The sequence below is a fragment of the Lactuca serriola genome, chromosome 8 (assembly GCF_051521515.1).
Source record: "Lactuca serriola cultivar US96UC23 chromosome 8, Lser_US96UC23_V15, whole genome shotgun sequence".
In the NCBI taxonomy this organism is placed as follows: domain Eukaryota; kingdom Viridiplantae; phylum Streptophyta; class Magnoliopsida; order Asterales; family Asteraceae; genus Lactuca; species Lactuca serriola.
In genome coordinates this window covers 68221106-68243523 of record NC_136415.1, presented here as the reverse complement: position 1 = coordinate 68243523, position 22418 = coordinate 68221106, and the positions used below count along the sequence as shown (strand labels likewise).

Sequence of the window (22418 nt, the reverse complement as noted above, 5' to 3'; positions counted from 1 at the left end):
GTCTTCTCTAAAAGGTGGCGATGTACCTGTCTAACGCTGACCTGAGAATACAAGCAGTTTGAAAATCAGCATAAAGCTGGTGAGTTCATAAGCGGTTTAGTTTTGAAAAGAACGAGTTTCCTTTGCTTTCTGAAAAAGTTGTTGTTCAAGAAAATCCCGTATTTTCTTATGAAAAATAGTTTAGTTATCTTTCGTTACCGATTCGAAAATAGTTTGTTATATCAATACAGGAAAATCCCATATTTTCCTAATAGTTTTAGTTATTCGTTTGTTACTTTATTCGTTTATGTATTGTTATGCTATCCAGGAAAATCCCATATTTTCCTATGTGTTGAGTTGTCTATTTGTTTCTAAGTTCGTTACTAGTTGTTATGTTATCTCAGGAAAATCCCATATTTTCCTATGTGTTGAGTTGTCTATTCGTTTCTAAGTTCATTACTAATTGTTATGTTATCTCAGGAAAATCCCATATTTTCCTATGTGTTGAGGTTGGTTCTTAGGTTTGATTTCGAAATATTAATACTTACCATACTTGCAGTATAAGTTAAGCATTCTAAACTCTTAGTTATTCTACATTCGAATGTCTATTATCTAGTAACTTAGTTGTATTTTCGTATATTTGGATTCACCAGAATCGTACATTACAGTATTTTCGATTATTCTGGTGGTTTCCAAAAGAGTACATTAGTTGTATTTTCGTATCTCTGTCGACATTCTGAGGCGGATGTATTCGAAACTCAGTAGAGGTCCAGAGGCGTACTTTCGTATCAAATTCGAAACTCTGGTGACACTCAAGGCGTACACTAATTGTATATTCGAAGTCTTGGCGTCATCCAAAGGCGTTATTTCGCATTCGTAGTCCTATTTCTATTCGTATTCATATTCGTATTCGCATTCGTATTCGTACTTATCCTATTGATTGTATTCGTATTCGTATTCGTATTCGAATTCATATTCGTATTCGTATTCATATTCGTACTATACTATTGGTTACATTCGTATTCATATTCGTACTATACTATTGGTTACATTCGTATTCGTATTTGTACTACACTATTGGTTACATTCATATTCGTATTCGTATTCGTATTAGCATTCGTATTCGCACTATTCTATTGGTTGTATTAGTATTCGTTTAGTATTAGTCTTAGTTATGATTAGTATGATTTCTTTTTACAAAAAGTAATATAGATCAAAACACTTTTTAAAGAAATATGGATTTAGTTTAACAGTTTAACCTGTAATTCGAACCATTAGTTATCACGATTTTCGATATTAGAAACATACATGAAATAAAACATTTGAACTGAAAATACGTTTAAGTACAAGATTTCCTTGTACTTTTGCTTGTATTCCCCCTGAAAACGTTGAAAAACATTTGAAAAACACTTGAAAAAGGGTAGGGGTATGAACTCACCGGTTGAGAAACGCGTCGGTTTGGATCCTAAACGTCAGTTCTGGGTTCGCGAATGCACAAGATTCATATGGATTAACAAATGATATACATTTGTATCTAATTAGAATTTGATTAATTTATTTGTTAGGGACATACACTCCTAGTTGCGGAAACACCCCATTTTGAGTGTTTGGAAGGACCCGGGTGGCGTTTAAGGACTTGAATGACTAGGGGTTGGAGTTTACTCTTCAAGAGTAAACTCATAGGGGTGTTTTCGGCCGTAAACTCATGGTGGGGTGTTTTATGGTGCAAAATGGCTTGAAACAATTAAGAGGGAATTTCTAGGGTTTGATTCAAGGCTTGGTAATGTATTTTGAACAATATAAGGACCATTTGAGGAGTTCACGGCTGTAAACTCTATGTTTACGGCCGTAAACTCTTATATACACACTCAAAATGTTTCTTGATGGTCTTACATTAATCACATGTGATTCTAATGATTTTTCCAAGCCTTATATGGATTTTTGAGGGACTTTTGGCATACTTTTAGGAGTTTACGGCCCATGAACACCCTCATGGCCGTGAACTCTTATGAATGGGTGATTTTATATGTTTTAATGTCCAAAACTTGTTTGTAAACAATTCTCGAATTTATCCCAAGGCTTTAGGTGTGTTAAAAGTGGCATTTTAACACCTTTAGAGGAGTTTACTCCTCATGTTTGAAGGGTTTACGGCCCAAGCATATGTCTTGGCCGTAAACTCCCATTTGCTCCTCAAAATTTATGTTTATGATGTTCTAAGGCCACTACCAATATTCTAGAAGTCATATCTAATTCTTCTTTGTGTCTTGGAAGGGTTTAAGGGCTTAAAAACCCTCTAAATTAGTATTTACGACCTAGGCACCTTCCAGGGCTGTAAACTCATATACAAGGTCCTAATTCTTGCTTTAATCTCGAATTTGAGGGTCAAATATGATACAGAATGAGTTAAGGAAGGTACCTTGGTGATTAGAAGCCTTAAACTTGTGATTTGGACCCTTAAACTTGGATTTAGGAGAGAGGTTAGAGAGAGAGTAGAGAGAGGAAGCAAAAGCTTCAAATGGAAGCTTAAACGTGTTTAAATAGGTCGAAAAACTTGGACACGGTGAAATTCTACCCGATACCGTCACTAAACAGGACTTTTGGTTGCACCCGATTAAGTTTTCGTAACTCGGCGGGGACGTTTCTAAAATTTTTGAATTAAACATTTTGGGCTAATTTCATGAGTTCCTAAGGGGTTTTGACACTCATTAGTATTAAATAAACATATAAGTTTAAATAATTTAGCCCAAAAATGAAATCGGAATGAATCGATAAACGGCGAGTTTTACGGGTAAAACGAGTTTTCGGTGATGGAAAATTTCGGGTTGTTACATTATCCCCTCGTTAGAGGGAATTTCGTCCCGAGATTCAAAGATTAAGATATGGTCATGAATTGGAATGAGATACAAATGGATTTGCTGCTCCGGGTTGTCACGCTCCCAAGTGACATCGGGTCTCCGCTTGACGTTCCAGCGAACCCTCGCTATCGGGACGCGTCTTGGTTTCGTTGGGTAGATACTTCTCAAAGACCGAGACGTGAAGTACCAGATGGGTGTTACTAAGTTCCGAGGGTAATCGAAGTTTGAAGTTTACAGAATCGATCCCACAAGGGTTGCGAAGGGTCTAATGTTACTAAGTTACAGGTTTCTATAGGTATCTCTGGTGCCGACTAATTCCCTATCATCTTAGCTTTTGAAAGGTTCACGGGTATGATTGCTTTGCTTATATACATAACCAGGGAAAATGGTTTGACCGAAGGGCACCACTACGAACTCATGGTGATCATGCCAGGTCCTGGTCGCTTCCTTGTACACATCATTCTTACTGAGGTTTGGCTACTAGGTAGTTCCAGGATTTAGGTTGATACAAGACTTGACTAGACGTTCGGAAAGAATTCTCGAGAATTTTCGGGAAAGGCATCGGGGAAAGAATTGCAGACTTCTCGTTTCCCGAATATCACACAAACGAGGAATGCATGGGAAACTTTTTAAGCTTTGATACACGAAGATGCGAAGGTTGGATTTAGGTTTGATGCCGAGAATTATGAGAGTCGGATCAGAAGAAAGATTCGGACGGACGACCCTTTCGAAAACAAGAATAACAGCATGAATGAGATTCAGTCATTACATGCCAATGATCGCATCAAAGCTTTTCACGAAAAGTTTACCATTAAATCGAATGGAAAGGAATAATCATCCAAATTGAGGATACGATCTAAGGATATGACGTTAACGTTCTCCTTCTCACTGGTTGATCATCTCGACGGTACACGTTTTGATTACTAACGAAGGATTTAGTTTAGAAAGATATTTGAATAAATGGTTAGCAAATTCTTACAGCATTAGAATCGAAAAGGGTTACGGGCACAAGATTCATCGAGGAGAAGTATACCTGTGGCAACGGTGGGGTCGGCGGTTGTCCTTTCTTGTCCCATAGTTAGGACTCTCCCGGTGTTGCCGGATGTTACTGTCTTAGGACAGTTTCGTTTATAATGCCCTATCTCTCCACAGTTGTAGCAGGTTTGACCGATACCAGCTCCAGAAGCTTGACTAGTTGATGGGGTTGGGGTTTTGCAGCTTCGCGCGAGGTGACCTTCCTAGCCACAGCTTCTACAAAACTTTGCACGACAAGGGTCAGGGATGCGATGGTGGTAGCTAGATCGGTCACACCATGGGAGGATATCGACATATCCAGTAACAGGAACTTGGGCTGAGGAACCTACAGCAGATACAGCGACAGGGGTAGTGGCAGCGTGGACTGCCACTATCTGCTGTTTCTTCGAGGGTTCTGGGGAAGACTGACTCTTCTTCTTCTTTTTCCAAAACTTTCTTTTCTCGCCACTCTTTTCTGTTGGCTTAGGAGTGGTGTCTGCTTCTTCTTGGTCATCATTGTGATCGATCAGGGTTTGCGCTAGACATTTGGCGCTGTCATAGGTATCTGGCTTTGCCGCTATAACGTTCCCTTTTGTTGGCTGGGTTCATCCCCAGATGAACCTTTCTACCTTTTTGCTCTCCGGGGTAACCATTCCCGGACAGAGAAGTGCCAAGTCATCAAACCTTGAAGTGTAAGCGGCGATATCAGAACCTTTCATCTTCAGGTTCCAGAGCTCATGTTCCAGCTTCTGGATTTCACCCGGGGGGCAATACTCTGCGCGCAGTAGTTCCTTCATAACTTCCCATCCCATAGAATTGGCTACAGGTAGAGTCAGGGATTTGACTCGGCCGTTCCACCAAGTCAAAGCTTTATCGATGAGCGCACAGGCGGAAAATTTCACCTTGCCGGATTCCGAACAGGCACAAATCTCGAAGATAGATTCAATTTTCTCTAACCACCGAGTTAGAGCAATGACACCCCCTGTGCCATCGAAGAATGTGGGTTTTGCGTTCATAAAGTCTTTATAGGAACACTCCTTCCGGTGTCCCTGATTACCTTCCTGGTTTTGGGTTTGGGAACCACCCCCTGAACCACTAGGGTTTAGTTGAGGTAGGAGGGCTGATAGTGTGGCAGTAATGGTTGCCTGAAGCGTTTCCAGATCGATTTGAATAGGGGGTGGCGGCGGCGGTAATGGGTCTTTTTCTTGGAGGCATCTTGATCTAAAAAGATCAGGAAAGAGAGGATCATAAGTCCTCTGAATTGAATCAAGAGATATGGATCAGGGGATATTTCATCAAGACAGATATTCTATTAAGCGATAAAACAGGAAGGAGTTATCAAAGCAAATGATTTATCGTTAAAGGAATGATCAAGGAGTAACACTTGAATGAGGACTTCTACAACGGATCGGCTCGAGAAATACTCCCATAGTATTTCATGATTCATTGCAACGACGACTCGTTGTTTGGGGTATTGGGTAAGTTTTAGGTATGCTGCGTACCACAGTCACTCCCAAGCACATGTTGGCCGTGTCTCGAATGAATATAGTTGGCCAGGCTATATTGATCCTAGACACGACTACATAACAGCCTAGGTTTAACACGACTACATAACTGAGTGGGTCAGGTTGGGAAACCTGGTGAGTACATAGTGTTTTCAACCCACAATAATATAATTATTATGTTTTAACAATCAAACAATCAACCCAATTACCCATCCCCATTATCTTCTTTATTCTTAAGGATCTACCCTAAGAACCAACTATTTCTCATTCATTCATTCCTAAGGAAACAACATGAGGTCCATTGTTGCCAATGACACTTTGGTCAAGCGCAGCTGCTAATCTTGTCACTTAGGCGCAACTGCCAGAATTGGGACATTTCCTATGAGGCGCTTCTGCCGGTATTGACCTTTTAACGCCACTGTCATAGTCATAAGGCTCCCTATTAGGCGCAGCTGCCGATACTGTCCTTAGAGCGCAGCTGCTAGGACGTATACCGTAGATCTAAAACATATACGGGTTGTGGCGCTGCTGCCAGTGCTCATCTATAGGGTACTAGGTCCACTGATGCCAATGTATACCTATAGGGCACTAGGTCCATGCTACTAATGTTCCTCTATTTCAGCTTTTATCCCTTATCATTCATCTACCCATATTTTACCCAACATATCTTGTAGATATAAAATACTTTATACAGTTTACATCATTTAAAACATGTATAAAAATCTTTCACCAGCATAGACAACAATTATTCAGATAATATGCACACATAGCACGTAAATTTATAGTAAAATACTTCATATCTATGTGTAAGATGAAAGGGACCATGCACTCACAACACAGAATATATATTAAATACTTCATATCTATGTGTAAGATGAAAGTAACTATGCACTCACTTGAGAAGGTGGTGACTCGGTACTCGGACAGCGCTTCGTTTACTTCAAAATAATTTTCTTCGACGAAACCTAGTATTATTACCGCTAGATTTTAGTCTAATATTTACTGTGACTAATTATTAGTCTTATTATTATTATTATTATTATTATTATTATTATTATTATTATTATTATATAAGCGTTTAAACAATACATTCCAACCACTATGTACGGACAAGGGCCAGACATAAAACACCGGAGGGAAGGACCATTTTGGCGTATAGCACTTCTGAAATCCAACAACCCTATGCGGCCCTTTAAACCAGATTCCCCGTACCGGGAGTAGTTAAAAAGATATTATAACGACACTTATATAAGTCATAATAATAGCTCAAATATTTATTATATGTTCATAATAACAATACTAATTTTAAATATAAACTATATTAAAAGAGGGTAAACATAACTTACTTACAAGAGGATTTTAGCTAGGAGTCGGGCTCTGCAGGGGCAGAACTTCGTCACTGAATCTTTCTAAGAAAGATTCGTGCAGCGCTTCAACGCTCACCTTACTATACTAAAACTACAGAAAGAGAAGTCGAATCACGAGGGATCGAAATGCTCGAGGGATAAGGAGAGAAAGACTCTTGAATCAAGAGAATGGTGCAAGAAATATGAGAGCCCAAGCGTCTTATTTATAGTAATTGAATTTACAAAAACTACCCTCCATTATTACTTAATGACCTTATAGTTATATAAACGACTAAACACCCCTTTACAGTACTATTTTAAATAGATTTAACGATTTTTGTACTAAACTAATATCGAAAATACTCAACCATAGTCTTATAATGACCGCATCGTCGATACCTTTCTAATGATATATAAATTTGTATATATATGTATACGTATATATGATTTATACTTTATTTTAATATGTAAATATGCTATTATATTTTATAACTCGTTCATACGAACTCCGTTTTTGACGTTCTTTATATCCATGCGTAAGCGGGAACGTACCCTACAACTTTCGTTTAGACTCCGTCGGCTAATTTTCAATTTATTTTTAAAGTTATATTTTTAACAGGCCGGGACAGGATTGGTCCGTTAAAATCTCATAACTTCTTCATCCGATGTCCATTTTTGTCTGTCTTTTTATCGTTACGCTACTAATAACGAGATCTTCGATTCTCGTTTAGGTTGTGTCGGCAAAAAAACAATCGACCTAAAATTCGAATTTTGGGTTGTACACCGCTAATCCGAAACTTCGAAAAATCATAAATTCTTCATACGAAGTCAAATTTGGGCGTTCTTTTTATCGATGTTCTTAGTTTAACATATTCTACGACTTTCGTTTAGAGCGTTAAGTCTAAATCTCGCTCTATCATAAATTTACTATTTACGCTTCCCGGTGCCGTGCCGGTTCCGACGCGAAACTTCGACGGATCATAACTTCTTCGTTATAACTCGGATTTCGGCATTCTTTATATGTACGGAAACCTTGTGACATATTCTACAACTTGGTTAAGATTATTTATTCTAAATAATATTTTTGTCGAAAAGTCGTTTTCGACCCCTATTGCCTCTAAATTGACTAGCCCGGATCTACGGGCGTTACAATACTCGATTTGAGATCGAGCGGTTTTTAGCCAAAACAATCTAAACGGGAATCGAAGATCTCGTTGTTAGTAGCGAAACGATGAAAAGTTAGGCGAGAACGGACGTCAAACGAAGAAGTTATGAATTTATAACGAAGTTTTCTGTCCCGACCTTCTAAAAATAAATAATAAAAATAAAATCAAAATTAGCTGACAGAGTCTAAAGGAAAGTTGTAGAGCGTTGTCTCACCTACGTGTGGATATAGAGAACGTCGAAAACGGAGTTCGTATGAAGAAGATATGAATTTCCGAAGTTTATTAAATATTTAATATTTAAATTTAATTCCTAATGTTGGTATTATCCGAAGAGGAGTCATCGGACTCATCCGGAGTACGCCCAGCGTACAGCGAAGCGTGACGTCCCTCGCACTCGAGTTCTTCGGATGACGCATGTCATGACGTTTCGGACGCGTACGCCCCGCGTACGCCTGTACGCCTAGCGTACTACGAGTCTCCAGACTCCTATAAATAGGATGTGAGGCTGCCGAGTTCTTTTGCCATTTTTCTCTTCTCTCTCTCACGTTTTGCATCGTTTTGCGTGCCATAAGTATCCCGAAGCCCCGGTAATATTCCCGAGCCGAAGCTCTGCCTGCGAGAAGTTCGATTTTTGTGAAGATCTTCCAGATCTACGGAGAATACTACTTTTGCAAGTCGTAGTGCTGCTCGATCATCTTCTGATCAAGTGAGTGTATACTACTTTTCATAAACGCGATAATAATACAAGTATGGTCTGAGTGTATTAAGTATATTGTTGTTTATATGTGTGAGTGTGTAGTTACTTTCTTCTAACGCATAATTATGAAGTATTTTATACGAAATACGTGTTATGTGTATAATTTTGTGGTTATGTGTGTGAATATGTATTCACTCTCTTCTATCTCATAGATCTGATTTATTTTCTATGAAATACGTGTTATGTGGGTGTGTCTCATCTGTTATGTGGAATATGTATTGAATGAAAATACTATACAGGTTTTTAAACTATGTATAAAAATATATATAGAAAAAGATATGTTGGGCAGAACATGGGTAGATAGTTGGTGTGTAATAAACAGATGAGAGGCCTCGATGTTGTTGTTGTTGATCTAGTTATTCAGTGGAGTATGGATAACGACCACGGACTCTTTCTAGACAGTCCTGTGGAACGCTAGCAGGTTCATAACCTGTAGGTGTTGTGAATGATGTGTTCACCGACGTACTCTATCCCCCTCATGGTTGCCTTTAGGATATCTATTGTTGAGGAAACCCCTTAGCAGTAATGTCCGTCCCGATGAAAATCCTAGATTAGGTCCCTTGAGATAGATGTTGTTTTAAGGACGTAAAGTGAGGATAACGGGAATGGGTAATCGGGATATTGTTGGTTGGTGAAATTAAATATAATTATTTATTGTGGGTTGAAAACCCTATATGCTCACCAGGCGCCCAAGCCTGACCCACTCAGTTTTATTTGTATTACAGGAAGTGGCGCGAGGGCATAAGATGGTTGAATCATCAAGTTGTTTTGTTTACAAGTCTGTATATGTATATATTTGTTGAATGACTTGTAATGTTATCGTTTATGCTTTATGGTCAGTATCGGAACATGACATCCCGACTTTTGATTATATAATGAAAAGGCATCTCTTGATGAAATGCTTTGATAAATATTATTCTATCATATTTTGTTTTGGGAACAAATTCCGCAACACTTTTAAATCAAAAGGATTTACTCTGAAATTATTTTAAAAAGCATAAATGAAATCGGTCTTTTCTGGACGTGATTTTGGGGATGTCACATCGTCAGACGGCCCCAGCCCAGGATATGAGGATTTGCTATTAGTGTCATCAGGTTGGTCACATGAGGGCCAGTTGTCCACAGCTGGTTGGGAGGTCGGTGCAGGCTCCAGCACCGGCCACGTTGAGGATTACGGGTGGAGGTCAAGGTGGAGTAGAGCCCCCAAGGACTTATGGTCGTGCTTTTCAGCTTACATCAGAGGAGGTTAGGGCAGTGTCGGATGCAGCTGCGGGTATGTTTCCTTTTTGATATTCTGTTATCTTGTGATTATTATGGAGTATTGTATATCTGCTAGTCTCGTTGTGTGATTATGGTATGGTTAAGGGTTTTGGTATTGGGAGTTTCGTTGGTTATCATCCATGGGGATTATTAGTGGGAAATCAGGCTTTTGGTCTGAATGTCGGGTAGCATCTGCAGTCTGAAGAATGGTTCACTGAAGGTCGGACTTCTTTCAAGTCCGAGATGATCAGTGTTGATATGGGACTTTGTGAAGGTTGTTCGTTCTAGTGGGAAACGGTTCGTGTGTAAGGAAATGTGTTGTGCAGGGAGGTTAAGGGAGGGAGGTTATGGCGACCAGTGGTTGTTAGTCAGTGCTCTAAGTGGGGAGAATTGGAAAATTCTCTGGAAGATCAACAAGCATGAGAGGTTGATTAGTTGTCTGGGATTCATGAAACAACCCAAAAATACGACCCAAAAATTTCGTTTTTCAACATAACCCAAAACCATAATCTGAGTGTCATATCATAAACCATACATGAGGTATCTCAAAATAATAATAAAACATTATGCGAAAAACTGTATCATATCCATGTTATATAAAAATCAAGAACCAATCAACTCCCAGGATAAAAGTCAAAGCTGTGGTGTGTGCAATGCCATCATCCCGAGCTCCTCTCTCTACAAGCGGAAGTACCTGAAACAAAACTGAAACTATAAGCACGAAGCTTAGTGAGCTCCCCCAAACTACCACATACCATACAACACATATAAATCACATACTGGGCCTTGCCCACTGCATCAGACCGAGGTCTGGAACTAGCTGCATCGGACCGAAATCCGGAACTGACCGGGACCTTGTCCCCTGCATCGGACCAGAGTCCGGAACTAACTGCATCGGACCAGAGTCCGGAACTAACTGCATCGGACCGAAGTCCGGAACTAACTGCATCGGACCGAAGTCCGGAACTAATAACACAAAAATGCTTGAATCACAAAGACGTCAAGCCAGCTAGCTACTATATCAAACTAAAGACCGGACTACTGATAATTACACGGGCCGGCATTGTGGCCGTAGACCCGATCCTACTGAAAGGAGACTCACCTCGTGAACTGGCTGCTGAGTGAATAGCTCTGAGGGCTAACTGCTGCTGCTCCGGTATCTCCCCGGCTACAAGACCATAAACATACTCAATCAAATACTAAACACTGCACTGGGTAAAATGACTCTTTTACCCCAGGTCAAAGCCAACTCTCAGACAAAGTCAACTCTCGTCAAAGTCAACCCATAGTTGACCTGACTCGCCGAGTTGGGCCGCCAACTCGCCGAGTCCCTATTCTCACTCTTCGACTTAACTCGCTGCTACTCGTCGAGTATGGCATCGACTCGACGAGTACTCTCCCGATCCAAGAACTCAGACAATCTTCATCCGACTCGCCGAGTCCCTATGAACAACTCGACGAGTTGTTCTTGAGCTTAAGAAGATTGCCTTGGACTCGCCGAGTTGTATGAACAACTCGCCGAGTCCCTCCATCACTGAGTCTACTCTCAACTCGCTGAGTCCACTCTCTAACTCACTGGATCCACTCGACACTGATAAAATGAAGGAATCGGGGACTCGCGACCCAACTCGCCGAGTCGTTCTTCCCGACTCGCCGAGTTGCCGCCATGCAACTGATTTTTACTCGATTTTGTTTGAATCCAACACATACAATTGATAGATCTGAGTCCAATAAGCTGATTTACCACGTAAAGTTTCCAACTTTACGTGTACAACCTCATGAGCAAGGGAAATAAGGCTAAAAGATGCACAAAATGGGTAGATCTATGGTTAATATGCAAAGTAACTCCAAAAAGACAGTAGATCTGGGCTCTACAACACCCCATCATTCAGATCTAAAGATATCTCGACTTATTAAGGCATTCATGCACACATAAGGCTTGGAACAAGCATCAACTAGCTCTTAGGAGAGCCCTAATGGAAGTTTAAAGCATATAACAAGAGGGAACTTCGAAAATACCTCAAATAACTCAGACTTGCCCTTGGATCTTTGCACTCCAACTCTTCTCCTTGCTTCCTTCTTCTTCTCCTTCTTCACACCTTCACAAAATGGCACCAAAACACTTATAAGCTCTCAAGGAAGGATTAGGGTTTTCTCACTGCGTTCACAGGGTGAGGGAGGCGAGAATGGGGTTATAAGGTGGTTTAAATAGTGGGCAACCCGGGGATTTAGGGTTTCACCCAGACGGATGGACTCGCCGAGTCCAGGATATGAACTCGCCGAGTCCCCGGCTCACGCGTGCTCGCAGCCGCGACCCTACTCGGCGAGTCAGGCTATGAACTCGCCGAGTTCCTCTTGCAAAACTTACAACAATTACCAAGGAATTAACATACCGGAAACGGGTCGTTACAATTCAGCAGCGGTGTTGTCAGCCAAAAGCGTAGGCTGGTATGAGTAAGTGACAGGAAAGCGGGGCGGGATACAGACCAAGGGTTCTGTAAAAAGGGCGATTAAGTGTGGAAGGCCTAGGATCAGGCCGGGATTGAGTATGTAGGATGGAGTTATAGTTCAGAACCCCTAGAGGGCTAGAACAGTATGCATGGAAGAGTTGTCCAAAGGGATAATTCGGGATGATAAATGCTAGTCGAGCGGTCTGGACAGACTGAAGGCCGGTGGGCGTACCAGTCAGGCCGAAGGCTCGAGGACGGTCCAGACAGGCTGAAGGCCCTGGAGGGCAGTCCAGACATGCTGAAGTTTCTGAGAGTCGTCCAGATTGGCTGAAGGCCTGGTAAGGCGGTCCAGTCATGCTGAAGACTCTGCATGTGTTGATATATCTGTATGAGGAGATGAAATGAGTATGTTGCGATGTGATAGCATCAGAAGGTCTGGCCCCGGGTATTGATCATGGTTAGTGGAAGGTAGTGCATGGACTCGAGAGTCCTTGCAAGCAAATTCAGAGCATGTGTGGTGCATGTGATAACGGTTATGCTATAAGGGAATGGTGTAGCGTTGGGCGAGCACCATGGCACTTGTTGTAGTGACAAGGCGGCCAAGTAGATTTCCTTGGATAAGGAAAGGGGAAGGTATGTAGCTCTGAGAGGGAGTGTAAGTTCACGAAAGTGAAAGCAGCAGCGCGGAGGTATGATTGAGGTGTTCCAATCATGGTTATTGAGCAGTGTGTCTGCGCCAGTGGTATGGAATCACATCCGGGTTGGATGTCTGCGGAGGTCACGCAAGTAGTTTCGAGGGTGTAGAGCCAAAGAGGCTCGGAAGGGATGCAAGGATGGAGCCTTGGATTTCCAGTTTGGTGTGAACAAGAAATTATGCATGTAGTGGTAATTCATCCTGGGAGATGTTTGGAAGTGTCGTCCGTGTGTCGAGTTTTCCCAACCCGAGAATGCTAGAGCTATTTCAGTACGTGTATGTGATGGCGGAGAAGAACTCATGAGAGTTGCTCTAAAGCTGAAGGATGTGTCATCTTGTCAGCATGGAAGGGATAGAGTTGGACTCAGAAAAGGAGCAGGTTAAGTCTCAGTAGTGAATTCGGTGAAGGATATGTCTGACGAGGAAAATGTTAGCAGTGCGGTACCGGGTCGGGATCCCGGTGGTTCAAGATTATATCCAGCTCGTAAGAGTCAAGTGATTGTTGTGATCTGGAACAAGTGAAGTACCATGGATTGGTACTTGGTTGATAAGTGTGGTTATCAGAGGATGAAGCCGGTGGTCAGGACACCGCAGGGGAAGAGTTGGGTTTCGGATTTCGATGGTAGTGTTTTGAGGAACCTGGTTTGGTTAATGCCAGGTGGTGCATTGCGAGAATAGTTTCTGGAGTTGTGTTGCCGCAGGCTTCGAGGACGAAGCCTAATTTAAGCGGGGGAGAATTGTAACATCCCGGAAATTCAGAAGTAAAGTTGAAGGGCTAAAGGTGTAAATAAGAAGATCGACTTGGCGAGTTGATGGATAGACTCGGCGAGTCGAGTCGCGTTACGGGTCGCATGTTAAGTGACCAACTCAGCGAGTCACATGGATGGACTCGGCGAGTTGGTGCTGTGTTAAGAAAACCCTAATCCTGGGGGTTGAGCCCTATATAAAGAACAAAATACCCACTCCCCAGCCTCCTTACCTCCCCTTTGAGTTCCAAAGGCCCTAGATTCGTGTGAGCTTTCCTTTGTGAGTAATTAGAGCCTTGGAGGAGGAAATTTTGGAGGGGAATTGAAGAGCAAGAAGATTTGGAGCAAGGGGATTTGCAGAGATTTGGTTCATTCTCCAGTAGGAGCTCGCATTGGAGGTAAGAGATCTGTTCTTGAGCTTTTGTGCATCTAGATTTATCAATTGTGGGGTTTTTGGAGCATAAATGAGGTCCATCTCGAGTTTGTTGTAAGATCTAGGGTTGCTACGTCAGATCTAGGATTGTAGTGGTCCAGGAAGCCATAAAGTTCATGCCCAAGAGTTGTTAGTGAAGCCTTCTTGTCCCAAACACTAGCCCAAGAGTGTTTTAAGCTTAGATCTCCTTGGATTCACGTAAATTTTGCCACTTTACATGATGGATGGCTTGTAGAAGAGTAGATCTATGGATTTGAGACCTTGCATGGCTTGGAAAGCCTCTGTATGGGTTAAGAGCTAGTAGTACTTGGTGAGTCACATGGGTGTACTCGGCGAGTTGCTTGAAGATAGGCAACAACTCGACGAGTTGGAAGAACAACTCGGCGAGTTGGTTGAAGATAGCCTTGGACTCGGCAAGTCTGTTCTTGGACTCGGCGAGTCTGGTCGTGAGGTCCTAACCTTTCCTGGTTGAGCTGTGAATCGATGAGTCAAGGGACGACTCGGTGAGTTGAGCAGGAAGTGACTCAGAGTTCGTGGGACTCGACGAGTCAGCGGGCTGACTCGGCGAGTAGGGTCAGTCAGGAAGTTTGACTTTGACTGAGGACTTGGACTTTGACCAAGAGTTGACCAGTTGACCTCCAGGGTAATTTGGTAATTATTGGTATTTATTAAGTTCGGTCTTTTGGTATTGTCAGTGGTGGAGTTCGTGTCAGAGTTTGGAGCAGTGTGATCTTATCTTTTCAGTCAGTAGTTACGAGGTGAGTTATCCTCACTATATCAACAGGGTCTAAGGCACCAAGGTCGGCCCTTTATCGGATTGTAATCCGGGTATTGTTGTTATGTTGTTGCTTTGCTATGTTTGCATCCTAATAGTTAGGATGTTATACGTTAAAGACCTGGTTAAGGTCGGTATCCTGGTATATAGGATGATGATATGCTAGTGACCGTTTAGGTCGGTATCCTGTTTAGAGTATGTTATGTTATGTGATCTGCTAGATCGGTTTGATTGGATGTAAATTGTTATATGATTGTATGTTTATGTGCACATGGTTGTTGGACTGGGGTTGGGTTGAGGCGGGTCCTGCTTTGTGCTGTAGGCCAACATACCCAGGGCAGACCGGTTATCCCGAAGGCCCAACGAGCGGTCCGGATAGGCTGTAGGCCCCACAAGGGCGGACCAGACGTGCCGAGGCTCGGAGAGTGGACCAGGCCGACTGAAGTCCCGGTGCGGGCGGACCAGTCATACTGTAGACTCGGAGAGTGGACCAGCTGGGTTGAAGGCCCGGTGCGGGCGGACCAACCACACTGCAGACTCAATGGATATGGATAGACTCAGAGGGTGGACCAGGTGGACTGAAGGCCCGGTAGGGCGGACCAGTCACATAGTAGACCCGAAGTGCATGGCTGTTCTGTTCGGTTGTGATACATTATGCGTGGTATATGTGGTTGGTATTTTGGGGGTCTCTTTCTAAGCTTTCGGGCTTACAGTTGTGGTTTAATGTTTTTCAGGTACTTTAGGAGACCGTGGCAAGGCGAAGGCGTGATCGTACCGCTCCTCATGTTTATGTTTTTCGATATGGTTCTGGGAAGACTCTGATAATAATTGTATTGAAAACCTTTTTTAATGACTTAATGGAACTGGGTTGTTTTGGAAAAGTTTAAATTGGCTTGAATTTTTAGAGTGTTACACCGCTACTAGGGTTTCAGAGCCGCCGCTACTAGGGTTTTCAGATGTGGTAGTCGTTTGGGAGGGAGGACGTCATAAGTAATGGCGGTTGAATCCCAATAGATCCTGAACTTTTTCGTTTGCTTCGTCGCTCAAAATGGTTGTCTGACTTCGTCTTTTTCCTTCTCAATCGCTGTCGTCACCTCTACAAACCCAAACTTCGTCTCTCTCCATCTCCAACGACGACGCCTTCTAATTAGATCTCGAAGACAAAAACCCTAGTTCTGGATGAGAAGGGTGGCAGTGTTAGGGTTCGTTCGAGCGTTATGGTTTCAGGAACAGATAGGGCTTCAGGACATGGATTTAACAGAAGAAAGGAATAGGGTGGCGGAGGTTGGTAACGACGGCAGTGATGGCGGATGGTGGTGGCGGTTAGGGTGTTTTCCTGAGAGAGGTGAGGGGTGAAGAGATGAGATGTTCCACCGGTGTATGTGTGTTGTGAGAGAGAGATAATTTTTTTCTTTTCTTTTTTTTTTCATTTATGTAATAAAAAATTTGAAAAAACTAAATACAAAGGGCAAAATCGTTATTTAAAATCAAAATGGACCAAAGTCGCAACAAAATAAAACTTTTTGGACCATTAGTTCTAGTCCAAACTTGTTTGGCCAAAAGTGACAATTTTCGATATACCACAGGAACTATTCTTGCGATTTTGTCTAAATTTTATTATAAGTTATTAACACTTTTATATATTCAAATGACCATCATAAATGACTATCAAGTCTCAAATAAGATATTTTGGGATGAATCAAATTATTTTTGAAGCCACCTTATGTCATATTAAAGGTATCTTTATTACAAAAAAAAAAAAAACATTTGAGATCCAAATTTTGGATTTTGGAGTAAAATGTTGTGGACAAAGTAAAATATATGTATTTTGAAATTTCATGAAAACTTGTCCAAAATCTAGAAACAAATCCGAAATTTTAAAATTATTTTTTTACTGAAATTTAAGATAAAGTTATTAGGACTATAACCAAAATCCGAAATTTTAAGAATATTTCCGAAATTTGAATTAAAAAAAAGATCGTTTTTAATTACATATAACAAAAAGTTAAAATATAACAAAAATCAAAGTAGGTTACAATATAATCGTATAAACAAAATGTCTTTTAGTTAAAGCAAAAAGAATTATTGATTGATATTTAACGTAAATGAAAAAAAGAAAAAACATTATATGTTATCTCAAGTATGAAATATCTCATTTCAAAGTAGTCAGATTTTGGTAATTAGATAAGGGTTAATATCATAAAAACCTTTAATTTTACAGGGTCTTGTCGGTTTAATCAAAGTTGGATTTTATGTCTGTTTTTACTCTCATATTTTCCAAAAAATATTCGGTTTTTACTCTTTTACCGGTGATAATAGATTTTCTAGGTTACCATTATATTAACTTCGTAAAAAACCCTTAAATTTACATTTTTTTATATGTTTTTACCCTTAAGCTTATAACTTTTTTTACACTTTTACCCTAAGTATTTTTTTCATAATATATGTATTCATGCAAAAAAATCGTGTTTATATACGAAAAAATGTTTAATTAAATGTTGTATTTATATATTTTTTAATATTATATATAAACACGTTTATGAATTATAATTGAACAAGTTTTGTTATTTATATGTATATTTTTAAATACATAAAAGTATGTATTTGTAGTTCTAAAAACATATTAATTTGTTTTTTATTACATTTTAAACGGTTTATCTGGTGAAAAAAGACCCATATATATATATATATATATATATATATATATATATATATACACACACACACACATACACAAAGATATAACATTTAAAAAAATGTAAATACAATATTTAATTAAACTTTTTTTGTATATAAATACGATTTTTCTGCATGAATACGTATAATATGAAAAAAAATACTTAGGGTAAAAGTATAAAAAAATTTATAAAATTACTGGTAAAAACGTAAATATATTATAAACTTAAGAGTTATTTTTGCGAAGATAAAATAATGGTAACCTGAAAACCCTGTTATCACCGTTAAAAGGGTAAAACCAAACATTTTTTTGGAAAATATAAGGATAAAAACGGACATAAAATTCAACTTTGGGCAAAACCGACAAAACTCTAAAAACATAAGGATTTTTATGACATTAACCCATTAGATAACAATTGAGCCATTTTCATATCAAATTTTGATGGAAAAATTCTTGGTCAAGTTTAGGCTAAAGGTTCAAGAGATGATTGGAATGAAATTTATAATATGTTCTAAAAAGCTATCATTTATTAAATTTCAAAATCATAACCAATGTTTTAAATAACATGAGGCGTGATTTGATGACAACGTCAAATTTAAGTCATGGCGAGTTTGGCGAGCCATGATGCTTTTCAAAACCTGACTATTTTATATACATTAAATAAAATAAACCATATAACTATTGAATATTATCAAATATATCAAGTTTTTATAAGTGCTATTTTAATATTTAATATACAAAAGTTAACAAAAATCAATTATTTTAGGTTCGATCAAAGAAAAAAAAACGCATTGAAAAAAACTCGTGTCATAATGCCATAAGACGCACATTAACACGTTATTTAGGTTTCACGCTTAACAAACTCGCATGAATGCTTTTGTAACGGCTATACAAGGGTGCACCATGACGCACTATTTAAAACTATTTAGAACCATGATCATAACTAGTATTTATACAAGAAGTCTTTTAGAGTTCAAAGTACTTTAAAAGGCTACTATTGTAATTTTTAATTGGTTCCAACATCAAGATTTCGTTTTGAAGTTCAAAGGACTTAAACTAAATAGTAAAAACATAGAGAGGGCATGCATAAACAATTTCAAAGAAACAGGGGGCATTTTGTAACTCAAAAATCAAAAACTGTAATTGAACAATCGATTAAAAATATTAGCCCACGGAGAGGATCGAACTCTCGACCTTTCCCTTACGAAGGGAACGCACTACCACTATGCTACGTAGGCTTTGTTGATTCAATCCATATAAAGTTATATAAATCTAGAAAAAAAAAGTACATCTATTCCCTAATTTCATCGATTCTTCCCTCTCTTTCTTCAATTTGCTGCCATCGATCAAGAAATCATCGAGCGTCGAGTATTCAAGAAACGCAAGCCCAGAAGCAATTGAGGTCGAGTACTCAACTGTTCTATTCGAACCACCTTCAATTCCTCTCCGGAACTTTTTCAGCGATTTCCTCTCTTTGCTGGTATTGCCTTTTCTAGGTCCTCCGTTTAATATTGCTGCTTCTTTTTGTGTTTTGAATGTTTCTTATGTGCTTGTTGCATCTCCGCTGGTAGTGAAGATGAAGTGTATTTGAGAAAAGGATTTTGTTTTTCAATGGACCCCTAATTGTCGTCGTTGTAGTATTTGTTTTCGTTTCAACTTTTTGTAGTGTTTATTTTATGAGCACCAACTGTTTGATAAAATTCCACAATGATTTATACAAAATCTCAGATGATGAAATTTGATCCTCATGTTTGTGTATCTGTGGATGATTAAGTTTGACAATTCAATTGGGCTCTAGCTAACAAGGGAATTCAGAACTTCTTGGATTTGGTGCATCTATATGTAGTTGCGGATAATAGACATAGAATTGTAACAAATCCTTGGTGGATCCTTTTGTAATTAGCCCTTACAATATGTTTAGGGAAAAATGACAACTATCATCATCTCATCTAATGCTTATCATCAGTTTTATCTAGCAATCTTTATGTTTGAAATGATTTAGATAGTTAAAATGACAATGTGAGTTTCTTTTATCATGATTTAAAAGTTGAATTTTGTCAGCTTACAATGGCAGAAGGTTTTGGCAGAGTGAGACTTAAGGGTTGGCAGCAGGCTGCAGTTGCCCTTGGGTCTGCAGTTGGTGCATTAGTGGATCCAAGAAGAGCCGATTTGATAGCTGCTTTAGGGGAAACAACTGGAAAACCTGCTTTTCAAAGAGTTCTTCAAAGAATGAAATCAAACCCTCAAGGCAGAGTATGTTTTCTGTTAAATGTAAATCTTTTATTTTCTATTTCTTTATCTGTAAAAAAAACATGATAACTATTTTTATATTTCAGGAAATACTATTGGATAGGCCACGTGTCATCTCCAAAAATGTCGGGCACGCGTGGGACCTGCCCGAGAACACGTTTGGGGCAGCATATGCAAAGTTCATGGGATCAAGAAACTTCTCACCAGACGATAGGCCACCTGTAAGGTTCATGGAAACTGATGAGCTGGCATATGTCGCCATGCGTGCACGTGAAGTGCATGATTTTTGGCACACCCTTTTTGGCCTTCCAACAAATTTGATTGGTGAGTCAGCATTGAAAGTCATAGAATTTGAGCAAATGTTGCTTCCGATGTGTTTCTTGTCTGTTATTGGTGGGACCGCTAGGTTTAGTGACAAGCAACGGGTGTTGTTTTATCGTCATTATTTTCCTTGGGCAGTTCGGGCAGGTATGAAAGCCACTGACCTTATGTGTGTTTATTATGAGAAGCATTTTGATGAAGATTTAGAGGATGTGAGGAGGAGATGGGGTATCATTCCCGCTCCTACTGTTTAACAGTAAGGAGGTGAGAATCCATAAATCAGGGATCAGGTAAAAAGACGAAGACTGTGCTTTACTTGCCCTATGTTGGATGTGGGACCGGTTAGATTTTATTAGGAGATTTGAGAGAGTTGAAATAAAGGGTTGTGTAAAATAACTATTAGGGGTGTTTTTTTTGTCTACGTATTTTGTTTTACTAAATAAATATTGTCAGTAGGTAGCAAACTTTTATTTTTGTTTTTAAAATACCATTATAACCGATAATAATAGGGTTTTTCTGGTTACAATCGTCTTTTGAAACAAAAATGAAAGTTTGTTACATTTTGAGAATATTTATAGTCTAATGGTATTTTAAAACGTTTTATATAAGTCTGTTATCTATTTATGTCATTATCTCTTATTTATTATTACCTCGAAGGTTGGCCCCTCCACAATTTAAGGCTGACATGTAATCACATTTGATTTTTTTTTTTTTTTTAATTTTTTTTTTTATCATGGAAATTTACCGTTAATTATAAATAAGATGAAATATGTTATAAGAAAACCTTCCTTAAGCACTATTTATATTGTCCAATCCATTTTGTATAAATTAATCCAAATTATGTCGTTATACTTCTCAAACTGCTTCACTTATGGGTTTTCACTAAGGAAAGTTCTAATAATTCATTTCAATAACACTAGTCGGCTTTTTAGGTTCACTTAACACTTTCATTCATTTCAGTGAGTGAGTTGTTTCTTTATCATTTCTCTACAATTAATATATGTCTCGAGTGATCAATGGTTGCATCATCATACTTCTCAAAGTTCTTCGCATCTAGACAATTAGTTATAACACAATCAACCATATGACAAATGACAAAGCCAAATATAAATTAACATCTAATAGATTCTCATTGAAAATGTTAGTAAGTAGCAAAACTTTTCCTACTATATTGATCACCACCGATGGAGGTTTACAGTGTCGTATTGGATCTAAAACCGCTACAACATTGCTTCGTAGAAACAAACATAAACACTTATAAGATATAAGTTAAATCTTTCTCTATTCAAGCATGGATTGAAATTTAAAACGTATACCAAATTTCTATAAATGGCTACTATTGAAATACTAATCCAATTGTTCAAATTAAAGATATATACTCAAATTATGTGATAGTCGCATCTCAAAAGTGGTTACATGCCAAGTTGCCAACCTTAAAGTGGTTGAAGAGTTAACCTTCAAGGTAATAATATATGGGGATATCGAGTAACAAGATATCTTAAACGTTTTAAAAATATTATTGAACTACAAATGTTGTCAGTAGGTAATACATTTTGTTTTTATTTTCAAAATATTATAATTCCAGTTTACAATGGTTTTTTAAAAGTGAAAATGAAAATTTGTTACATTTTGACAACATTTTTGAATCGTTTTAGATAGTTTGTCACCTATTTATATCGTAAATACTTTTTAAAAGTATGTATGGTAGTTTAGTAGCTTGTAATTTGAATTTTTTTTAGGTCCAAACTAAAAAGAAAACCAAACCAAATTCAAGACTATTCGACTAAACAAAGAACCAAATTACAATTTGGTTTGGTCTGGTTTGAAAACCATAAAAACCAAATTTTAAGGCTAAAAGTAAAACCTATGAGTTCCAATGTTCCAAACAAGAAATTTATGATTCAATTTTTCATAGTAGTTAAATACAAAAAATCAAAAATACATAACCAATGAATAATGAAGTATTTAAAATCAAAATACACTCTACACCGTAAGAAAAATTGTTTGGATTTAACTTGAATATTAAAATACAAATTATTTAATGAATAAATAAATAAATTAAATTCGGTAATTCGGTTTGGTTTATGGTTCAATTATAATGAAACCAAAACTCAAACCATAAATCAAATTTATAATTTTATTTACTCTGAAACCAAACAAAAACCAAATTAACATTTGATTTTATTTAAT

General features: G+C 38.8%; 1 protein-coding gene and 1 non-coding gene across 2 annotated transcripts; one reads left to right on the top strand and one right to left on the bottom strand.

The window, feature by feature from the left end:
- Nucleotides 1-18823: 18823 nt before the first annotated feature.
- On the bottom strand, nt 18824-18895 carry TRNAT-CGU (transfer RNA threonine (anticodon CGU)). The gene has a single exon. It is a non-coding gene; the product is annotated as a tRNA-Thr (tRNA).
- Nucleotides 18896-18973: 78 nt separating this feature from the next.
- LOC145070607 (coenzyme Q biosynthesis Coq4 family protein / ubiquinone biosynthesis Coq4 family protein) lies at nt 18974-20754 on the top strand. The gene is made up of 3 exons (XM_079017557.1): nt 18974-19137; nt 19719-19910; nt 19994-20754. Exons 2-3 carry the CDS (start codon nt 19725-19727, stop codon nt 20480-20482), a joined length of 675 nt encoding a protein of 224 aa, XP_078873683.1. The 5' UTR covers nt 18974-19137; nt 19719-19724; the 3' UTR covers nt 20483-20754.
- The last annotated feature ends 1664 nt before the right edge of the window (nt 20755-22418 follow it).

What these genes read in the sequence shown, in the direction of transcription:
- LOC145070607 (XM_079017557.1), top strand. Translation starts at nt 19,725, where the DNA reads ATGGCAGAAGGTTTTGGCAGAGTGAGACTTAAGGGTTGGCAGCAGGCT. An exon ending in AATCAAACCCTCAAGGCAGA is followed by an intron (nt 19,911 to 19,993) that starts GTATGTTTTCTG and finishes TTTATATTTCAG; the next exon opens with GAAATACTATTGGATAGGCC.